A 17787-nucleotide genomic window follows, 5' to 3' on the forward strand; every position below is an offset into this window, starting at 1 on the left:
TTCATGAAGTGTCGCCATGAATGCCCATGGGTGTGTTACTGTGGCATGTGGTGTGTGCCTTTGTGTGTCAGGGCAGGGGCTCCCTGTGGTGTGCATGGGTTGGGAGGGGGTGATGGTGAGAGCCTGGCTCCCTCTCCTCCTCCCCCATCCCTGCTCCCATCTGGCCTTGATCAGCCGGTCCCTGGGGAGAGAGTCGCGGTTTCGGATGCAGGAAAATGTTCCAGGAAGCGGCCACTGTGCGGGCCCTGCTCCGGCTCCCCCAGCGGAAATTGTTCCAGGAGGGAGGGGGAAGGGAGTGTTGAGATAGGATTAAGGGGGGGGATGGCTCTTGGCTCCCCTCTCCATGGGATAAAGCAGGATAAGCTGATGGGAAGCTCAGGTCAGCCAGAAACCTGGATATTGCTACCTAAATCATTTATTTTATTTATTTATTTATTTATTTATTTATTTATTTATTTATTAAGATTCTTTCCTTTTTTTTTTTTTAAGATTTTATTTATTTATTAGAGAGAGAGAGACAGTGAGAGAGGGAACACAAGCAGGGGGAGTGGGAGAGGGAGAAGCAGGCTCCCCACCAAGCAGGGAGTCCGACGCAGGGCTCGATTCCACGGCCCTGGGATTGTGACCTGAGCTGAAGGCAGACGCTTAACGACTGAGCCACCCAGGCGCCCCTACCTAAATCATTTAGTGCAGGAAAATTGAAAGCCAGCAAAAGAAGGTTCCTTTTCTTATCTGGTTCTCTTTCTAGTGAAGTTTAAGGATTGGGATCTGGGTGGCCCTTGGGTTCCTTTTCCAACCCTGCTACCATGTACCCAAGCTGGGGACCAGGACACCTGGGTCTTGTCTGAAAACGGTGTGGCTTGGGGAGGGGGGGGGGCATAGGATTCAGCCCCCTCTTCTCCCCCGTGAGGGGGGCTTTGAAGCTTGCATGCAGGACTGGGAGGGCTGCCTAATTGGGATAATGGAGGTTAATGGGGCGCCTGGAGGGGGTGGCCACGCTCCCAGATCAAAGAGGCCAGCTCTTCCCAACCACCACAGCTGGAGGTCACAGCTGGAGGGGGAGGGGCAGGGGCTTCGGGCCAGCCAGCAGGGGGTGCTCTGGCCCCCGGATGCCTGTCCTCTCGAGTCTGACCCCTTCTTCGCTGCGAACTACTTTTGCCTAAAGAGTGTTGTAGGGAGCCGGGGATAAAGAGGCGGGGAGCCCCGAGATTCAGACTCCTCTTTGCGTGGATGTGGGGCTGAGGAAGAGAGGCTGGCAGCCTAGGGTCAACGGCACGTTAGCGCCGTCCGGACCTCGGGGACTGCAGGGTCCAGAGGAGGACGCCCGGGATCCAGGTCTCGAGAAAGCCAGGGCTGGGGAGGCATGACTCCCACCGTGGGTTCAGGCCGCAGAGAAAGGACTGGGCGGGGCAGCTGGGGGCGCTGGCTGGGGCGGAGGGGACAGGGGCACACGGAGCGCCGCCGCCGCCGCCTTCTCCCCCTCCCCCCGGTTGGCGCTCCCTCTCGGGCTCTAATCGGCGCGGCGGCCGCAGCGGGCAGAGTCAGCGCCGCCAGTCTCCGGGACGCGACTCCCAGCAATTGTGGTCGGGACCGCAGATATGCAGCTGCCTCCTGCCCGGGCGCCCGGCCCGGCCGACCCCGCCCGCGCCCCGCCCCCGCCGCCCCCGGCCGGCCCGCCCCTCCGCCTCCCGGCCGCTCGGGGACACTGAGGCAGGCCAGGGCCGCGACGGCGTCGGCGGCCCCGAGTCCGGCCGAGGCGGGAGAGCCCTCTCCCCGCGTCCCCAGACCTCACGCTCCGTCCGTCGGGGGGCACCTATCCCCGCAGCAGCTGGAGCTGGGGGCCGAGACCCCCTCTCCCCCAGTCCGGCCTTCGCTTAACCGCTCAGCTGGCCTCAAACCTCCACGCCGAAAGGGTCGAATGGAGCAGTGCTTTGAGATCCAGAGCCGGCGTCCGACTGAGGGCGTGTGGGGAGGAGGTAGTGGCTGAGTCCCAAGGACTCTCATTAACCCGGGCCGTGGAAAAAGGAAGGATGGGGAAGGGTGGCCTAAGCAGACTCTGAATTTACAGAGAGTTCCTTCGTAGGGGAGGAGGAGGGCCGGTGGGGAGAGGCAGGAATGGGTGTAAGAGGGGAAAGGAAATAGTCAAGGAAGGATTAGGGCAGTGTGTGGTGGGGGGCTGGGGGGGCGCCGAGGGAGTCCTCCTGCGAGGCTGGAGGCCAGGTCCTCAGACACAGCATGGTGCCTTCACTCTGTTGACCGGATCCAGTGGCTGTCAAGGGCCACTCTCAGAACAGAATGGGTACGTCCAAAATGCCTGCGCGTCCCGTGTGCGTAGGCACACACAAACCCACACATCAAGGGAAGTCATTCTTGACTGCTCCCCACACACTCCCAAACTCCTCACATCTCAGTATCACCTTTCCCTTTACTTCTAGGCATCCCCTCTGCCGCCCCAGGTCACATCTCGCCTCTTGCTTGGATTGCTGCCGCACACTGCTCTCCTTGCCTCTAATGTTGCCCTCCTCCAGACGGTGACAATACCAATAGGCACCACTCATGCAACAACGACTAAGTGCCAGACACTCTGGTAAGAGTTCCACATGTATTATTCCTAATCCTTGCAACAACCCTGGAGGTTGCTGTATTATGTTTCTCCATTCTAAAGAAGAACCTAAGGCATCAAAGGTTATATCACCTGGCCAAGCTTACGCCATAGTAAACGACTGATTTACCCAGAACTGCCTGGCTCTAAGCCCCTATTCCCACCTACTCTGTGCTGCCGGGGCTATCTTTCTAATAGGAATAGTCCCATATGTTGCCTTTAGGATCAGGTTCAGATCCTTTGCATAACTGATTAGACCTTCTCCACCAGTCTCCACTCGGCTCAGTCACACTCAACTTTGAGCATTTCAAAAGTGTCATTATTCTCTCACACCTCTGGGCCTTTGCATACACACTTCTCCCCGCCTATGAACACTCTTCCTCTCTTCACCTGGCTAACTTCAGTTTTTTTACCTAGTCACTGGTTCTTCCAGGAAGCCTTCCTTGATTCCCCAAACACTGGATTAGATTCACTCTTTGGTCTCCAGTAACATCTAGTAATTTCTGTCTCCAGATACTTCCCACTCTTTATGTTAGTTGCTGGTTTGTGAGGCAAAGGGCTAGGTCTATTGTTCATAGTTGTGTGCCTGAGCCTAGCTCGCTGTGCTAGGTGCTCGCTGAGCATTTGTTGAATGAAAGAATGTTCCTCAGGTCCAGTCTACATCTCAAAAAACTGTGCTTCCAAGAAGAATAGGAGCAGATCGGAGAAAATGAGGGAAATGTGCCTCCAGGGTTTTGAAGAACCACTCCCTTGGATTGTTTACTCCTAAGGATAGAAGATGGGATCAGGGCTCTATTACCCCAAGTTCTCTTTATTCAAAGACATTAAATATTTCATGTATCAGACTCCAGGGTATATATTTTTACAAAGGTGCACTTCCTCGAGATGACCAGAGTCTTAATTCAATCCTGACCCATGTGAGACACCCACCCAGGGCAGGTTCCCTTGTTCTGGGATTAGGCCTCAAGTCTTCCCTTTCCCTCCATTTTCCTCCTCTTTGTCCCCTGCCATCCTTGCTCCTTCCCTTCTCATAGTACTTCTCTTTATTTTTTTTTTAAATTGTTTTAAAGATTTTATTTATTTATTTGACAGAGAGAGACACAGCGAGAGAGGGAGCACAAGCAGGGGGAGTGGGAGAGGGAGAAGCAGGCTTCCCACAGAGCAGGGAGCCCGATGTGGGGCTCAATCCCAGGACCCTGAGATCATGACCTGAGCCGAAGGCAGACGCTTCACGACTGAGCCACGCAGGCACCCCTATTTTTTTTTTTAATTTTTAAAAAAGTTTTGTTTATTCAAATAATCTCTATACCCAGCATGGGGCTCGAACTCAGGACCCCGAGATCAAGAGTCACACACTCTTCTGACTGAGCCAGCCCGGCGCCCCAGCACGTCTCTTTCTGATTCTGATCAGCAACCCCCCACACCCCAGAATTGCTGTATTATCTCAGGACTCAAATGTCAACTAGGGAAGCCAAGGCTCAGAGCAGAGGGGAGCCAGGACTAGCACCAGGAGTCCTGCCTTGCAGCCCTGGTGCTGGAAGAAGGGATGGGGAGACCCAGCAGAGAATGAGGGAGTTGGGGTAGGCGTGTAACATGTAAATGTGTTGGGGAGGGGAGCCCCTCTTCCAAGCTCTTCTATACAGAGGTTGCTGGCCTCTTGAAAGCTTTCCTTTTGCCCTGTGTTCTCAGCTTTGCCTCCCAGAATTGGATCCTTTTCCCCAAGGGCCCTGAGCCTAGGCTCAGAATGCTCTGTCAATGCCCAGGGCAGTGGCCACATCCCGAAATCTTGAGTGGATCTTCCCCCAACCCAAGGAGCAAGTTTCCCTGGTCACCAGCTCCATTGCTTTTGGAGGGCCCTACCAGATCAGCAACTGTCCCCCAGGGCCTCTTATCTCCCTCCCCACCATCTCTCTGTGCACCCCCCCCCCCCCAGCCCACCCCATGTCTCTCCTTTTGTCTTCCTGTTTCCCTGTCTCTGGGTGCCTTCTTCTTTCTTGTCCCCTCTGTGTTCTCTGTCACTGGTGTCTCTCCTGGAGACAAGGGCTGGGCCTGGGTGCATTGAGGGGGGTGTGGGTAGTGGCCAGACCAGGGGCCCGGGACATGAGCGCAACTTTCCAAGCTTCTCTTCCAGGCCCCTGTGGTTGGGGAGCTCCACAGAGGGAGGGATGAGTCAGCGGGCCGCAGAGCAGGGGGGGTCTGGGTGGGGGTGGGGATGACAGGGCTCCCCAGGGCCAGGGAGTTCGCTGGGGCATCCGGGTCTCTCAACTCTGGAGGATACGGGGCGTAAAGGATCTTTGAGTCCCCCAAACGTACACTAGAGGTTGCTACACTAGTAGGAGCTGCAGGCGGCTGTTTGTAGGACTGGCAGTGCTCTCCACATCACCCTTTTCCCCAGATTCCTGGGGGAAGAGGGATTCGTAAATCCCCTCTGGGAGACTTCAGGGACCTTTAGAGCTGTACGGTTGTGATGCTAGGCCCGTGTGTATGTGTGCGACGTCTGCCATATATGTAAACGTGTGTACTGAGGGGAGTCTGTGTGTGTCCCTGGTTGGGCGGGTATTCGAGGGGACTGTGAGTCTGTCTGCGTGTATGCGTACTGCTGTGTGCATTCTTGTGATTGGGGGTTAGGCTAAGTACCTTCGTATAAACATCTTTTCCATAAGAGAGGTATATATATATATAATCAGTGTGTATCAGTGTGGGTACCTGCAGAGGATTCAGTTGACCCTTGAGCAACATGGGTTTGAACTGTGTGGGCCCACTTATACACCCATTTTTTTTTTTTTTTTTTACAGTACAGTACAAAAACATATTTTCTCTTTCTGATGATTTTCTTTTCTTTTTTTTTTTTTTAAAGATTTATTTATTTATTTATTTATTTTTTAGAGAGCAAGCGAGAGAGAAACAGCATGAGCGGGGAGAGGGTCAGAGGGAGAAGCAGGCTCCCCGCTGAGCTGGGAGCCCGATGTGGGACTCGATCCCAGGACCCTGGGATCATGACCTGAGCCGAAGGCAGACGCTTAACCATCTGAGCCACCCAGGCGCCCTCTGATGATTTTCTTAATAACATTATATTTTCTCTAGCTTACTTTATTGTAAGAATACAGTATATAATAGAACGTACAAAATACGTGTTAACCGACCATGTTATCAGTAAGGCTCCTGGTCAACGGTAGGCTATTAGTAGTTACATTTGCAGGGGATCAAAAGTTATATGCTGATCTCCGACTGTCGGGGGGTTGGTGCCCCTAACCCTTGTGTTATTCAAGGGTCAACATATTTTCCTAATTCAGCGTGTGTGCAAGTGTGTATCTGAAAGGGTGTCACTCGTTAGGTATGTATTTAGAGTGTGTGTCCAACTCTATTTCAGGGCCTCTATTGGCTGTTCACTGGTGATTCTAGGGTAGCCAAACCTTCTATAACAACAACAGGAAAGGGTTAGGAGTCCCTTTGGTGTAGGGCTGTCAGCGGGAGCCCAGCCTAGGAGGGTGGGCAGAGGACAGTGGGTGTGGAAGGAGGCAGCTTCCCTGAGGAGTAGGGGGATAGAATCTTCCACTCTGGCCAGGTTTCACTGTCTCTCCACCTCACCCATTCCCACCCCCCCAAACTTTCCAAAGAATCCCCAACCATTAGAGAGAACTGAGGCAGGTTCCAGATTCAACCCCTCTAACCTAGAAATCCCACCCTGATACTTCTAGGGGAGGGAGGGAAGGGAGCGGTCCTTGTGGTTCAGCCCGGGCCTGGGGTTGAGAGATCAGAAAGGCACCATCCCACCCCTTCCTTCAGAGGCGTCCATCTCAGAGCTCAGCATCTGGGTGGCCATGGGCGGAGGCTGAGGGGCCCCCAGGGTGGTGGGGGGTGGTGGATAGAAACCAGATGCCTAGGGGGTTTATACTGGAAGGACCAGAGCCGCAGCCTCTACCCGCCCCTGCCACATGGCGCCTCTGCCTGGGCTGCCCCACCCCCTGGGAGGCTGGGCTGAGGGAGGCCTGTAAGGGTGGAGGCAGGTCCTTGGTCAGGGCTCCCAGTTGCTGCCCCTAGCCCCTGGGGGCACTGGGAAGGGGGGGTGGGGGTCTGAACCCAGGAAGACCAGGGCCTCAGCTGGGCAGTAAGACTATCTTTAAAAAGGGCGTGGAAGATGGGGCGCCTGGGTGGCTCAGTCGTTAAGCGTCTGCCTTCGGCTCAGTTCGGCTCAGGTCATGATCCCAGGGTCCTGGGATCGAGCCCCGCATCAGGCTCCGTGCTCAGCGGGAAGCCTGCTTCTCCCTCTCCCACTCCCCCTGCTTGTGTTCCCTCTCTCACTGTGTCTCTCTTTCTCTGTCAAATAAATAAATAAAATCTTTAAAAAATAAATAAATAAAATTCAACACTAAAAAAAAAATGGGTGTAGAAGAAGTCAGAACCCAGGGTCCCAAGGGAGGCAGCTGGGGGCTTCAAGCGACCTCTCTGCCTGGCTTTGGCACTGACCTTTGAGAGGGGGCTCTGTGTCCAGGCACTATCCTACTGGGGGTAACACATCAGGGACCCTTGGCACACATATTTCTGGGAACCTTGCTCCTTCCTTTTCCTTCCCCAGCACTCCTGCCCCTTCCCAGGTAGGATTAGGGATAAGGCCCCCAAGGGAAGTGGAAAAGGTTGAACTCTGCTTCCCCACCTCCTCTCCCCAGCCCTGCACCTCCATTCATCCTGCTTTGTTTTCCGTTCAGTCTCTTCCTTTCTTTCCCAATCTAGGCTGAGCTCCAACCCCTTCTCTCACCTGCCACCTCTTCTCTATTCTGGAGTCTAGACTTTTCTCCTCTGCCTCAGTTGCCTGCCTGATCCAACTGGTCTCAGGCTTTTTTGCTGGCTGTGCAGTAATTTCTCCAAAGCTTCCCCTTCATCCTAGCTTTGGAGTGGGGGGCCCCAGAAATCCATCTGGCACCTCAGCCTCAGATGCCCCCACCAGGGGGAGACTGGGAGGTCACAGGGACACCCCACCACGGGCACTTCCTCTTGGGCAGACGGGTGGGGTGGCCCGTGTAATCATCGGACACAATTATGCGCTATTTATACTCCATCCCCGCCCCCCACCTGCCCAGCCGCTTAACCCTCTGCCTCCTCCAGACCTGGCCATGCCTCCGGCTATTTTCTCTGTTCTGTCCTTCCAAGCCATTGTCTCTATCTTTGTTCTTCTGGGCCCGTTTCTTTTCCTTTTCCTTCCCCCTCCCCCCACTCTCTCTGCTTTTTTAAAGCCAAGCAGCACCTGGTCTTCTGTTGCCCTCTTGTCTCTTTCTCTTTTATGTCCCACAGTGTCTCTTCTGGTTCTCTTGATTGTTTTTTTTTTTTTTTAAGATTTTATTTATTTATTTGACAGAGAGAGACACAGCGAGAGGGAACATAAGCAGGGGGAGTGGGAGAGGGAGAAGCAGGCTTCCCGCCGAGCAGGGAGCCCAACGTGGGACTCGATTCCAGGACCCTGGGATCATGACCTGAGCCAAAGGCAGACGCTTGACGACTGAGCCACCCAGGCGCCCCTCTCTTGGTTGTTTTATTTGTTCTGTGTATCTCTGGGTCTTTCTGCTCTTTCTTTCTTTTTTTTTGTTTCCTTTTCCGTTTGTCAGCCAGACACCCTGATTCCCTAACCCTTTCCCTAAATGCTGGGCCCACAGGGTTCCTTGGGGAATTCACATCATGGGGCTGGAATCCAAATGCCTGGTCCTGAATTTTGATCCTGCCTGCTGGTTAAACTGCACTTAACTCTCCCTGGACCTCCAGGGTGCTCCTCACTCCTCCCCATCTTTTCATCAGTGAGAGCAAAAGGAGCAGGGAAGTGGGCACGCAAGGGGAGAAAGTAAGGGAACTGTGTTGGGAAGTGAGGGGAGTGGGGAAGGACATGTCTCCTTTCCTCTGATGGACTGAGGCTAGGAGGGGCTGAGGGTTATGTTGGGGAATAACTTGCAAAGCAACCGTGGCTGGCTGGGCCCCTCTGTGGGAGAGACACTACCCACTGGCGACCCGGTCCCCTCTTTCCCAGAAACTTACCTCAGGGCCCAGATTTCAGGCCATAGACTTTTTGGGTTTCCTTCTCCCAACCTAATTGACCTTCCTTCTTTCCTTCCCCATTTTGATGAGAAGTCACCGTTGGGAAGTCCTGCTGCAGCTCTAACTTCAATTCTGCCTGCTTCAAGAGGGCACTGATGCATGACAATGACAAAGGGAACAGGGAGCTCCCTCCCAGGAAAGCATGACCACTCAGAACTATCCAGCAAAGGATGGAGATTTGATGTATGGCCAAGAGGAGCCGGGGGATGGTAACTGGCTTATCTTTTTGGGAGTGAATCCAGAGGGGCTAGGCTCAGGCACAGATGAGTTGACCCAATGACCTTCCACCTCCACCCTCACTCCTGCCCACCTTCAATTTTCTTAGAATCAAAAGATCCAGGTTCTGCCCCACAAAGGGAGGTAGGCCTAGGTGCTACTTTCGAGGAGTGAAACTGAGGCATTGGGAAGAAGATTGGGGAGCCCCTGAGCCTGTGCCAAGCCCTCCTCCCACTCTCCGCCCCTCCTCCAGGCCTTGCTCTCTAACCTACCTCAGTGACCCTAAAAGTTTAGGCAGCCGAAGCCTCCACCCAGAGCACGGCCTCCCTCCTGTCTCTCACCACACACACACACACACACACACACGCACGTGCACACACACGTGCGTGTACACACACGTGCGTGTACACATGCACATACACACTGTTCTCCTGATCTAGGGGTGCGTGTGACAGGGGAAGCAAGCGTCTCTGTGGTCAGCTGGGGGGGGTGCACCCCCAGCCATGTCACTGTGCCCGTTTTTGTGTGTGTTTGTCTGTGTCCGTTCATGACAGTGGCGGTGGCCGTGTGGGCAGCACCGTGTGTGCGGACGTGTGCACGTATCATCCTGTGTTTGTCCATGAGTGTGTCTGTCAGTGTGTTCCAGTCTCTCTGTGTGAGTGTCGTCCCCAATCCCCCATCCCCCCCCTGGATCTCTAATTAGTGGTTTGGGGTTTGTTCCTTTTCCCTCCTGTTCCTTCCCTCAGCGGCAGTAGGAGAGCGGCGGCGGCGGCGGCGGCGGCGGCGGGAGCCAGGATTCTGGAGTCAGAGTAGGACTGTAGGATCGCAGCCCGAGTGGGAACAGGAGTGCAGCTGGCCTGGGAGAGGAGCGGAGCCCTCCCGGGGCCCTGAGGTCACCCCTTGCCCGCGCTCCCACTGCCAGACCTCCAGGGAGGAGAGACCCCCGGACACCCAGCCCCAGAGCCCCCAGGTACATGACACCGGGGAGCCCTGGGAGGGGTGCCCACAGATGCCTATGGGATTGCTGGGGGCGGGGTGAGGGACACCTGGGTCCACCATCCCTTTGATTCCCCCCCAGCACCCCCCAGGACACCCTGACAACTTGCCCATGGCCCTACCCTCCTCCTGCTTCCACCCCCTTCCCTGGAGCCCTGTTTCTCCTCTCCCGCCCAGATCCCTTCTTTGGGGAGCTCAGCAAATGGAGCAGGAAATTTGGACCCTCTGCCTCCCTCTCTCGCCCTGCTCATTGGATCCGGAGCCTTCTCCGCTGGGAAAGCTGTAATTAGAGGGTGGATCCCTACAGACAGAGAGCAGCCCCCCCCACCCCCCACCCCCCAGTCCCTTCTAACTTTAGATCTCTTCTCTCCCATTCTCCCATTCTCCCTCCCTCTCCCTCTCCCTCTCTCTCCGGCTCGGCTGGCTCTCTCCATCTGCCTGGCTCCTTGGGACCTGTTCCCCAGCCTCAGGATGGCATCCTCCCTGCTTGAGGTAACTGCCCCCTCCTTCCCCCAGGACACCAGCGACAGTCCTAATGGCCCTAATCCCTGCCCGCACCCCCCACCTCCCAACTCACACAGACAGTGGCTGTGGTGCTTGTCACTTCCAGGGTCCCCCTGATGAGGAGAGAGGACAGGGCTCGGGGTGGGTGGGAGGGGAGGGCAGGAGGAAGGGTTGGAGAGAGTGGGGCCAGGGGTCAGAGAGCAGTCAAAGGAAGATGAGAGGGGCCAGGTCAGAAGAAGGCATGGACCTCTGAGGTCCGCCCCGCACACCAACCCTGAGGAGTGGACAGGGATGGAGAGAGGAGGAAGAGGAGGGGTGGGAGGTAGGTCAGCCTGGCAGACAGGGGGAGAGAGTGAGCGGGCTGGTGGAGTGGGCACCAGGCAGCAACTGGGGTGCCTTGGGGGTCCTGTCTCCGGGAGCTCCTAGCCTGAGCCTGAGCTGCAGCTGGTCTGGTTTGTAGTGGGCAGGGACTGGGCCTCCGGGCCAGTGTGTGTAGAGGAAGAGGTGAGCTATGGGAGAGGGGAGAAGGGCAGCCCTGTGCATGTGGGGGGGCTGACCAGAGGAACTGGGCCCGGGCCTGAGAGGGAACCAAGGAGGAGGGCCAGGGTCTGAGGCCGCCTGCCCGGCTCACAAATATTTAGCTTTCAGCCAAAGACAAACTCAGCTCTATTTTGGGAGTGGGAGGCTCCAGGGCGGCCTGGGCCACTTCCCCTACGGGCTGGGACCCCAGCATCTCTTGCCTTTGGCACTGGGGATGGAGGGAACTAGGGTACCGTGGAGGTCAGATTTGGGGGTTTTGAGAAATCACTGACTCTACCAGGGGTTCTGGGGGACTCCAGGTGCATAGTTGGAAGGGAAGGACTCAGAGCCACTTAGAACGTCCTGAGTTCTCCTTGCTTCTGAGTCTGACTCTGTTTCTCTGTCATCATCTCTGTCCTGCTTTCTGGGTCCCTCCACAGGAATTTGGAGCCAGAGAGTCCTCCCTTCAGGTCACCCACCTTCAGTCGCCCCTCAGAAGCACCCATCTCTGCTCCCAGTGCCCTAGCTCAAGTCCCAGGGGTCATGGGCCAAACGGGAAGCCGACTCATTCAGCCTGTAGGAGAGGTGTGTGTGTGAGATGGAGCGGGAATCTTTCGGCACCTGTGTTCATTGGCCTGGGCGTAAGTGTTAGGATGTAAAGCAGCGTGCCTGCACGCACGGCTGGCTTTGTGAGAGCGCAGGGGTGTGTGTATGTGTGGCAGCTGGGCCATCCGAGCATCTGCTGGTCCAAGTGAGGACTGGTGTGTGTGGAAGTCTGGGAATGGTGAATTTGAGACTGAGTCTGAAGGAATGGCATGCAAGCCAGTGGGGTAGACACGACGCCCCTCGTCACTGTTCTGTATGCAGTCAGGGGTCCCCAGGCATGATGCTCTACTGCACTGAGGGCAGATTGCTCGCCCTGCTGTCCCCCCACCAGACTCTATATTGAGCCATCACTGAAACCCTGCGGTTGGTCTTGAGGAAGCTTCAGGACCAAGGTGCATGGAAATCCTGGGGCCATCCAGGGCAGGGGCAGTACCAGTGGGCGTGGGCACCATGCCAGAGTTGCCAGCGTGGCACTGGTGCCTGGGGGAGGGGCTGGCCCTGAGGCCTGCAGGAAAGGCACAGGATTGGGGTAGCACTTGGCAAGAGGAGTGTGTCCAGGCATCCAGGCCTTCATGTCCCTCACTGCTGGTGAGCTGGAGATGCGCCCCCAACACAAAGGCATTCCAGTCCCTCTGCCTGTTTCTCCTACTTTTGGGGCACTCGGGCCCTCCACGGTCCCTCTTCCCCACCCAGGAAACCCTCTGCCTTGTATGGGTGGGCTCTCTGGCGGTGCAAAGAACTTGGGGGTTCCGAGAGGGAAGCAGCTGCTGCCCGATGAGAGGCTCACCTGGGAGAGTGACCTGCAGGGGAAGAGGCAGGAGGGAGAAATGGGGGTGAGGGCCAGGTGGGGATGGAGAATTGGAAGTGGGGAGGACCGAACAACGTGGGCAGAGGCGGAAAGTGGAGAACGGCACCCAGGAACTTGGGTGCTCAGAGTGGATGGCCAGCTGGCCCTCAGATGTAGAGTGAGCTTCCGCAGGAGGTCAGCGGGACACTGTGAGCTCCCGGGAGAAAGGCTCCCACTTCCCCAGCTGGGCTGCGCCTATGAGTGAGAGAGCTGGGACAGCTTCTTGTTCTTTCTCTGGAGACTCCTTGCCAGTACTTTCAGCCTGCTTTTATTGTTTTAGCGGAAGGTGGGGTGGAGGTAGGAGAAAAGACAACTGGAAGGTGGGACTCCTGGGCCCCTGGAAAGGAATACATGTGATCAGGTATGGGGGCGCCTGTGTAGGACCCTCTCAGGAGCACGCAGGCAGCTGGAGAAGGAAACTGAGGCTGCGGTGAAGCTAGCCAGGTGCCCAGTTCTTGGCCTCCAGAACCCATCCGAGTGGGACTGGTGCCTTGCTCCCCCTTCCCTGCTCTCAGGGCCCTGGGGGCCTCCGCTCCAGGGCCGGGGTCTCCTGTTGGCCTGGGGCTGCTTGCCTTCTTTCACCCCTCCTTCCCTCTCCCCAGCTGGGTGGGGTCCCTGGGCTTGGCGGAGGCCCCTGTGGCCACAGTGTGAGGGCCGGGCGGGGGGGACGGCGTCGGCGTTTTTAAAAATAAACCGACCGCAGGGAAACCAACGGAGCCGGGCTGGGCCAAGGGGGAGAAGCGGTCAGGGGGAGAAGGAGGGAGGAGTGGCCTGGTCTGGGGGTTTTCTGGGGCTCAGCATCGTGGTGGTTTTCTCTTAGGTAGGAGATCTGTCTTCTCCCCCTCCCCCTTTTCTGTTTTCTTCCTCCTCTCTCTCCCTCTCTGTTTTCCTCCGCCTTCCTAGCCCAGGCTCTCTCCATCACTTCTTTGTTTATTCTGCTTTCCTCTCTCTCCCTGCCCTTTGTCTTTTCACCTTTCTGCTCTTTTGGGTCTCTGCCCGTTTCTGCCCCTTACTGCCAGTTTTCCCCTCTGCTCCCCCTCCCTCACCCCCGGTGGCTTCTTCGTCTGTGCCTCACCCTGGGCAGGGTCTGTCGCTCCTCCCGGTTCTGGGTCTCTGCCTCTCTCCTTCGCACTCCGTGGTTTTACCTTTCTGCTAGGCTTTGAATCCTGCCCCACCAGCTACCCTGCCTCAGCTTACCCTCTGCTTGGGAGACCAGGGGCTCTAGGGAAACTTTGGCTAGGGAGGACCCAGGGCTTTTCCCATAGCCGGATTTCAGGAAGGTTTTGGTGGCTCAAATCTGGGAGTCTGTGGGGTCGACAGGACCTCAGAAAGAGGTGACTGGGCAGGGGAGCGGCAGGTCTGCACTTGGGGAGCAGTGCGGGAGTGATGAGGGCATAGACCCCTCGCCACAACCTTAAAACCCCAAACGTAGCTGTAGGATTGGTGTCACGCACACACACATGCCGCATGCTCAGAGGGACCAGGGGGGTCTTGGACGCCTGGGTTCTTTTTCAGCTGGGAAGGTACCAGATACATCAGCTTTTGAGGGCCGCAGTCAGGGAACTGTACAGGGTCAGCTTTTGAGGGCATCTTTTTGGGTGGGATTCTCAGAAATGGATGTCTGTATCAGCCCCGGATTCTGGAGGGTATCTCCTCCTGGCACGTCCTGAGGCTGACCCAGGGAGGGGTACCATGAGCTCCTGACGGATGGGCATCTCAGGGTGGTTTGGCCTGCTAGCAGCAGCATGATGAGCATTAAGGGCATTTTGTGTTTCTCAAAGAGCCCCATGCCCCACATCTACGTATCTTCCTTCACTCACGGTGCTGCAAGGGTGAAGAGAGACGAGCTACATGTGTAGGCTACATGGTAGGGGACACTGGACATGGAGGGGTGTGGCTGTGAGCCCACATCTTAGCCATCCCAATTCCCGGTCCTGGAGGGGTGTGAGGACTTTGGGCTCCTCCGGCCTTCCCAAAGGGGTACCAGCTGGCTCCACAAAGCAGGAGGTGCCCACTGCCCGCTTGAAAGACATTCTTGCCTCAGCCACAGTCCTGGCTTGGCCACAGCCCTGTTCCCTCTCAATGTCCCAGTGTCTCCGCGTCGCTTCCTCTTGCACCCCAGCCCTAGAATCCCTGCCAAGAGATTCCTTACCAGGGACATGAGGCTGCGGCCTCAGGGAGACCAGGCCACTCACTGCCGTAGTCAAGAGCTGAGGCAGAGACAGGAAGTGGAATATGGGGTAAAGCTGAGCAAACCTGGAGTGGGGGCAACTGCAGTCCCCTAATACTTCATTTTCTCCCCGTGTTACTCTTTGAGCCTCATCTTTCCTCTCCAAGTCTCTGACCATGGCCCTTGCTCTGAACCCACTTCCAGGGGTAGGACCCCTAATTCTCACCTCACCTAGGTCCTGCATCCATCCTCGGCTCTTCTCGTGGCTATTTAAGCAGCGTCTCCTGTTCCTCTGAGGCGCCCTGGCACCCCAGCAACTCCACAGTGAGCTCTGCCTCCTGCCTCCTGCATCAGGTTGTTAGGGTGCAGTCTGGACCTGGCTCTCCTCCCCACGACTCCATCTGAGCTCTGCCCTGGGGCCTCGTGTTCACTGGCCCCTCCACCTCTACCTCCCATCCTCTTCAACTCTTCCTGGACCCCTTCGTTCTGCTCTCCACATCTCTAGAGTTTTGCCCTTCCTTCTGCACTTGTCCTCCTCTCCCCCTAAGCCGTGCTTCCCTGTGTCCACAGGAGGAAGCTCACTATGGCTCCAGTCCCCTGGCCATGCTGACGGCAGCGTGCAGCAAATTTGGTGGCACCAGCCCTCTGCGGGACTCAGCGACACTGGGCAAAGCAGGCGCCAAGAAGCCATACTCTGTGGGCAGTGACCTTTCAGCCCCCAAAACCATGGGGGATGCCTACCCAGCCCCCTTTTCAAGCACCAATGGGCTCCTCTCACCTGCAGGCAGTCCTCCTGCACCCACCTCGGGCTATGCCAATGACTACCCTCCTTTTTCCCACTCATTCCCTGGGCCCACAGGCACCCAGGACCCTGGGCTACTAGTGCCCAAAGGCCACAGCTCTTCTGACTGCCTGCCCAGTGTCTACACCTCTCTGGACATGGCGCACCCCTATGGCTCCTGGTACAAGGCAGGCATCCACGCGGGCATCTCACCGGGCCCAGGCAACGCTCCTACTCCTTGGTGGGATGTGCACCCCGGGGGCAACTGGCTAGGTGGTGGGCAGGGCCAGGGTGATGGGCTGCAGGGGACACTGCCCACAGGCCCTGCTCAGCCTCCACTGAACCCCCAGCTGCCCACCTACCCGTCCGACTTTGCCCCCCTTAATCCGGCTCCCTACCCAGCTCCTCACCTCCTGCAACCAGGGCCCCAGCATGTCTTGCCCCAAGACGTCTATAAACCCAAGGCAGTGAGCAATAGCGGGCAGCTGGAAGGGAGCGGTGGGGCCAAACCCCCCCGGGGGGCCGGCTCCGGGGGCAGTGGTGGATACGGAGGCGGTGGAGCGGGGCGTTCCTCCTGCGACTGCCCCAACTGCCAGGAGCTAGAGCGCCTGGGGGCGGCAGCAGCTGGGCTGCGGAAGAAGCCCATCCACAGCTGCCACATCCCGGGCTGCGGCAAGGTGTACGGCAAGGCCTCGCACCTGAAGGCCCACTTGCGCTGGCACACGGGCGAGCGGCCCTTCGTCTGCAACTGGCTCTTCTGCGGCAAGAGGTTCACCCGTTCGGACGAGCTGGAGCGCCACGTGCGCACCCACACCCGGGAGAAGAAGTTCACCTGCCTGCTCTGCTCCAAGCGCTTTACCCGAAGTGACCACCTGAGCAAACACCAACGTACCCACGGCGAGCCAGGCCCAGGGCCCCCTCCCAGCGGCCCCAAGGAACTGGGGGAGGGCCGCAGTGCAGGGGAAGAGGAGGCCAGTCAGACGCCCCGACCTTCAGCCTCCCCAGCACCCCCAGAGAAAGCCCCTGAAGGCAGCCCAGAGCAGAGCAACCTGCTGGAGATCTGAGCGGGGTGGAGTGTCTCCAGTCCCAGGGCTGCCTTGCCAGCCTCCCCCCGCTTCGTGGACCACTGCTTGCCCCTCACCTCCTTTGCCCTATGCATGCTGCCCTTGGGGCTCTCGCCATCTCTCCCCTGGCCGTTCTGGGCCTGGGTGTCTCCCAGCATGCCTCCTTAGCTCACCCCTCCCTTTGCCGTGAGCCTGTTCCGCAGACTCTCATCTCAGGCCCTCACCTTGTGCCTGATTTCTGCACTCTGGCTTCCTAAGATCTTCCCTTGCCCCTGCTCACAGCTTCCCTCTCCTCTGCTCTTACAACCCAACTCATTTTCCTTCCATCTGGGCTCCCAACACTTTCTTTCTCCAGCTCACTAACTCCTTGACAAGCATCCTTTCTGCTTCCCAAGCTTATTTACCACTATTGCTTAGCTTCCAGGCTCCAGTCTTCCCAGCTTCTTCTTCCACTTGCTTTCCATGCTCCAGAGCATTTTTGTTTTTGTTTTTACAAACATAATGATAATGATGATGATGATGATAATTTATTGCCCCCTGGTGGCCTCTTCATTAGGGACCAGAGTTAGGGGGCTTGGGGTTAGTGACCTGGCAGGGAGCAGGGTGCCAAGAGGGGGGCAGACCAGTGGGGATCTGATCCCAAAGATGGGGTGACCCCAGGGTCAGGGAGGCTGCCCCCAGGCCTGTATATTTAACCCCTATGTTCCAAGAGAAATGAATACTAATAATAATAATAATTCTATTTATCTAAGTTATGATGACAGGTCAGGTAGAGTGAGCTGGGGAGGGAAGGAGATCCATTTCTGCAATGGAAATTTTAGCTAAGTATATCTCTGTATAGAAAAAGTGTTAGTGGAGATCTTGTTAATAGAATTTCTATCATCAGGGTCTCAGTTAATGGGGTTTCTCTTTTAATAGAATCTCTGCTAATAGGGTTGGTTAGCTAGATCTCTGTTAAAGAGTTGATGGGGTGTCTCTCAATTAGGGAATCCCTAATATTCCCAGCCCCAGCCTGAAGCTGTGAAACCTCAAGTCCTATGGAGGGGAGGACTGGAATGTACCCCAGCTCCCTTGACCCCAGAGCAAACGGTTCCTCCACTGCCCCTCCCCTGACACCATGACCCCATCAGGCTAATCCCTTGTTGCCATGGTTATGGAGAGCTTGCAGCTGCCATCCTGGACATGCTCTTTGGGGAAGCCCACCTAACAGGAGGAGCACACTGCTTTGGAGGTGCCTCTCCTGAAGAATAGATGGGGGAGGCTTTCTCTGGGATCAGATTCAAATAAATCAAGTATTTATTGAGTGCCTATTCTGTACAAGGCACTGCTAGGCTGGTGCCTAGAAGCCATGAGAAAGAAGAATCTATAGAGCTAGGAGGACAGAGGTCCCCGAGCTGATTT

The 17787-nt window shown here is 56.6% G+C and overlaps 1 protein-coding gene across 1 annotated transcript; it reads left to right on the forward strand.

The window, feature by feature from the left end:
* Positions 1 to 10315: 10315 nt before the first annotated feature.
* On the forward strand, positions 10316 to 16418 carry SP7 (Sp7 transcription factor). Its single transcript, XM_032420811.1, has 2 exons — positions 10316 to 10387; positions 15112 to 16418. The coding sequence occupies exons 1-2, from the start codon at positions 10367 to 10369 to the stop codon at positions 16384 to 16386; spliced, it is 1296 nt and encodes a 431-aa protein (XP_032276702.1). The 5' UTR covers positions 10316 to 10366; the 3' UTR covers positions 16387 to 16418.
* The last annotated feature ends 1369 nt before the right edge of the window (positions 16419 to 17787 follow it).

The sequence above is a fragment of the Phoca vitulina genome, unplaced genomic scaffold, assembly GCF_004348235.1.
Source record: "Phoca vitulina isolate PV1807 unplaced genomic scaffold, GSC_HSeal_1.0 scaffold23, whole genome shotgun sequence".
Classification (NCBI taxonomy): domain Eukaryota; kingdom Metazoa; phylum Chordata; class Mammalia; order Carnivora; family Phocidae; genus Phoca; species Phoca vitulina.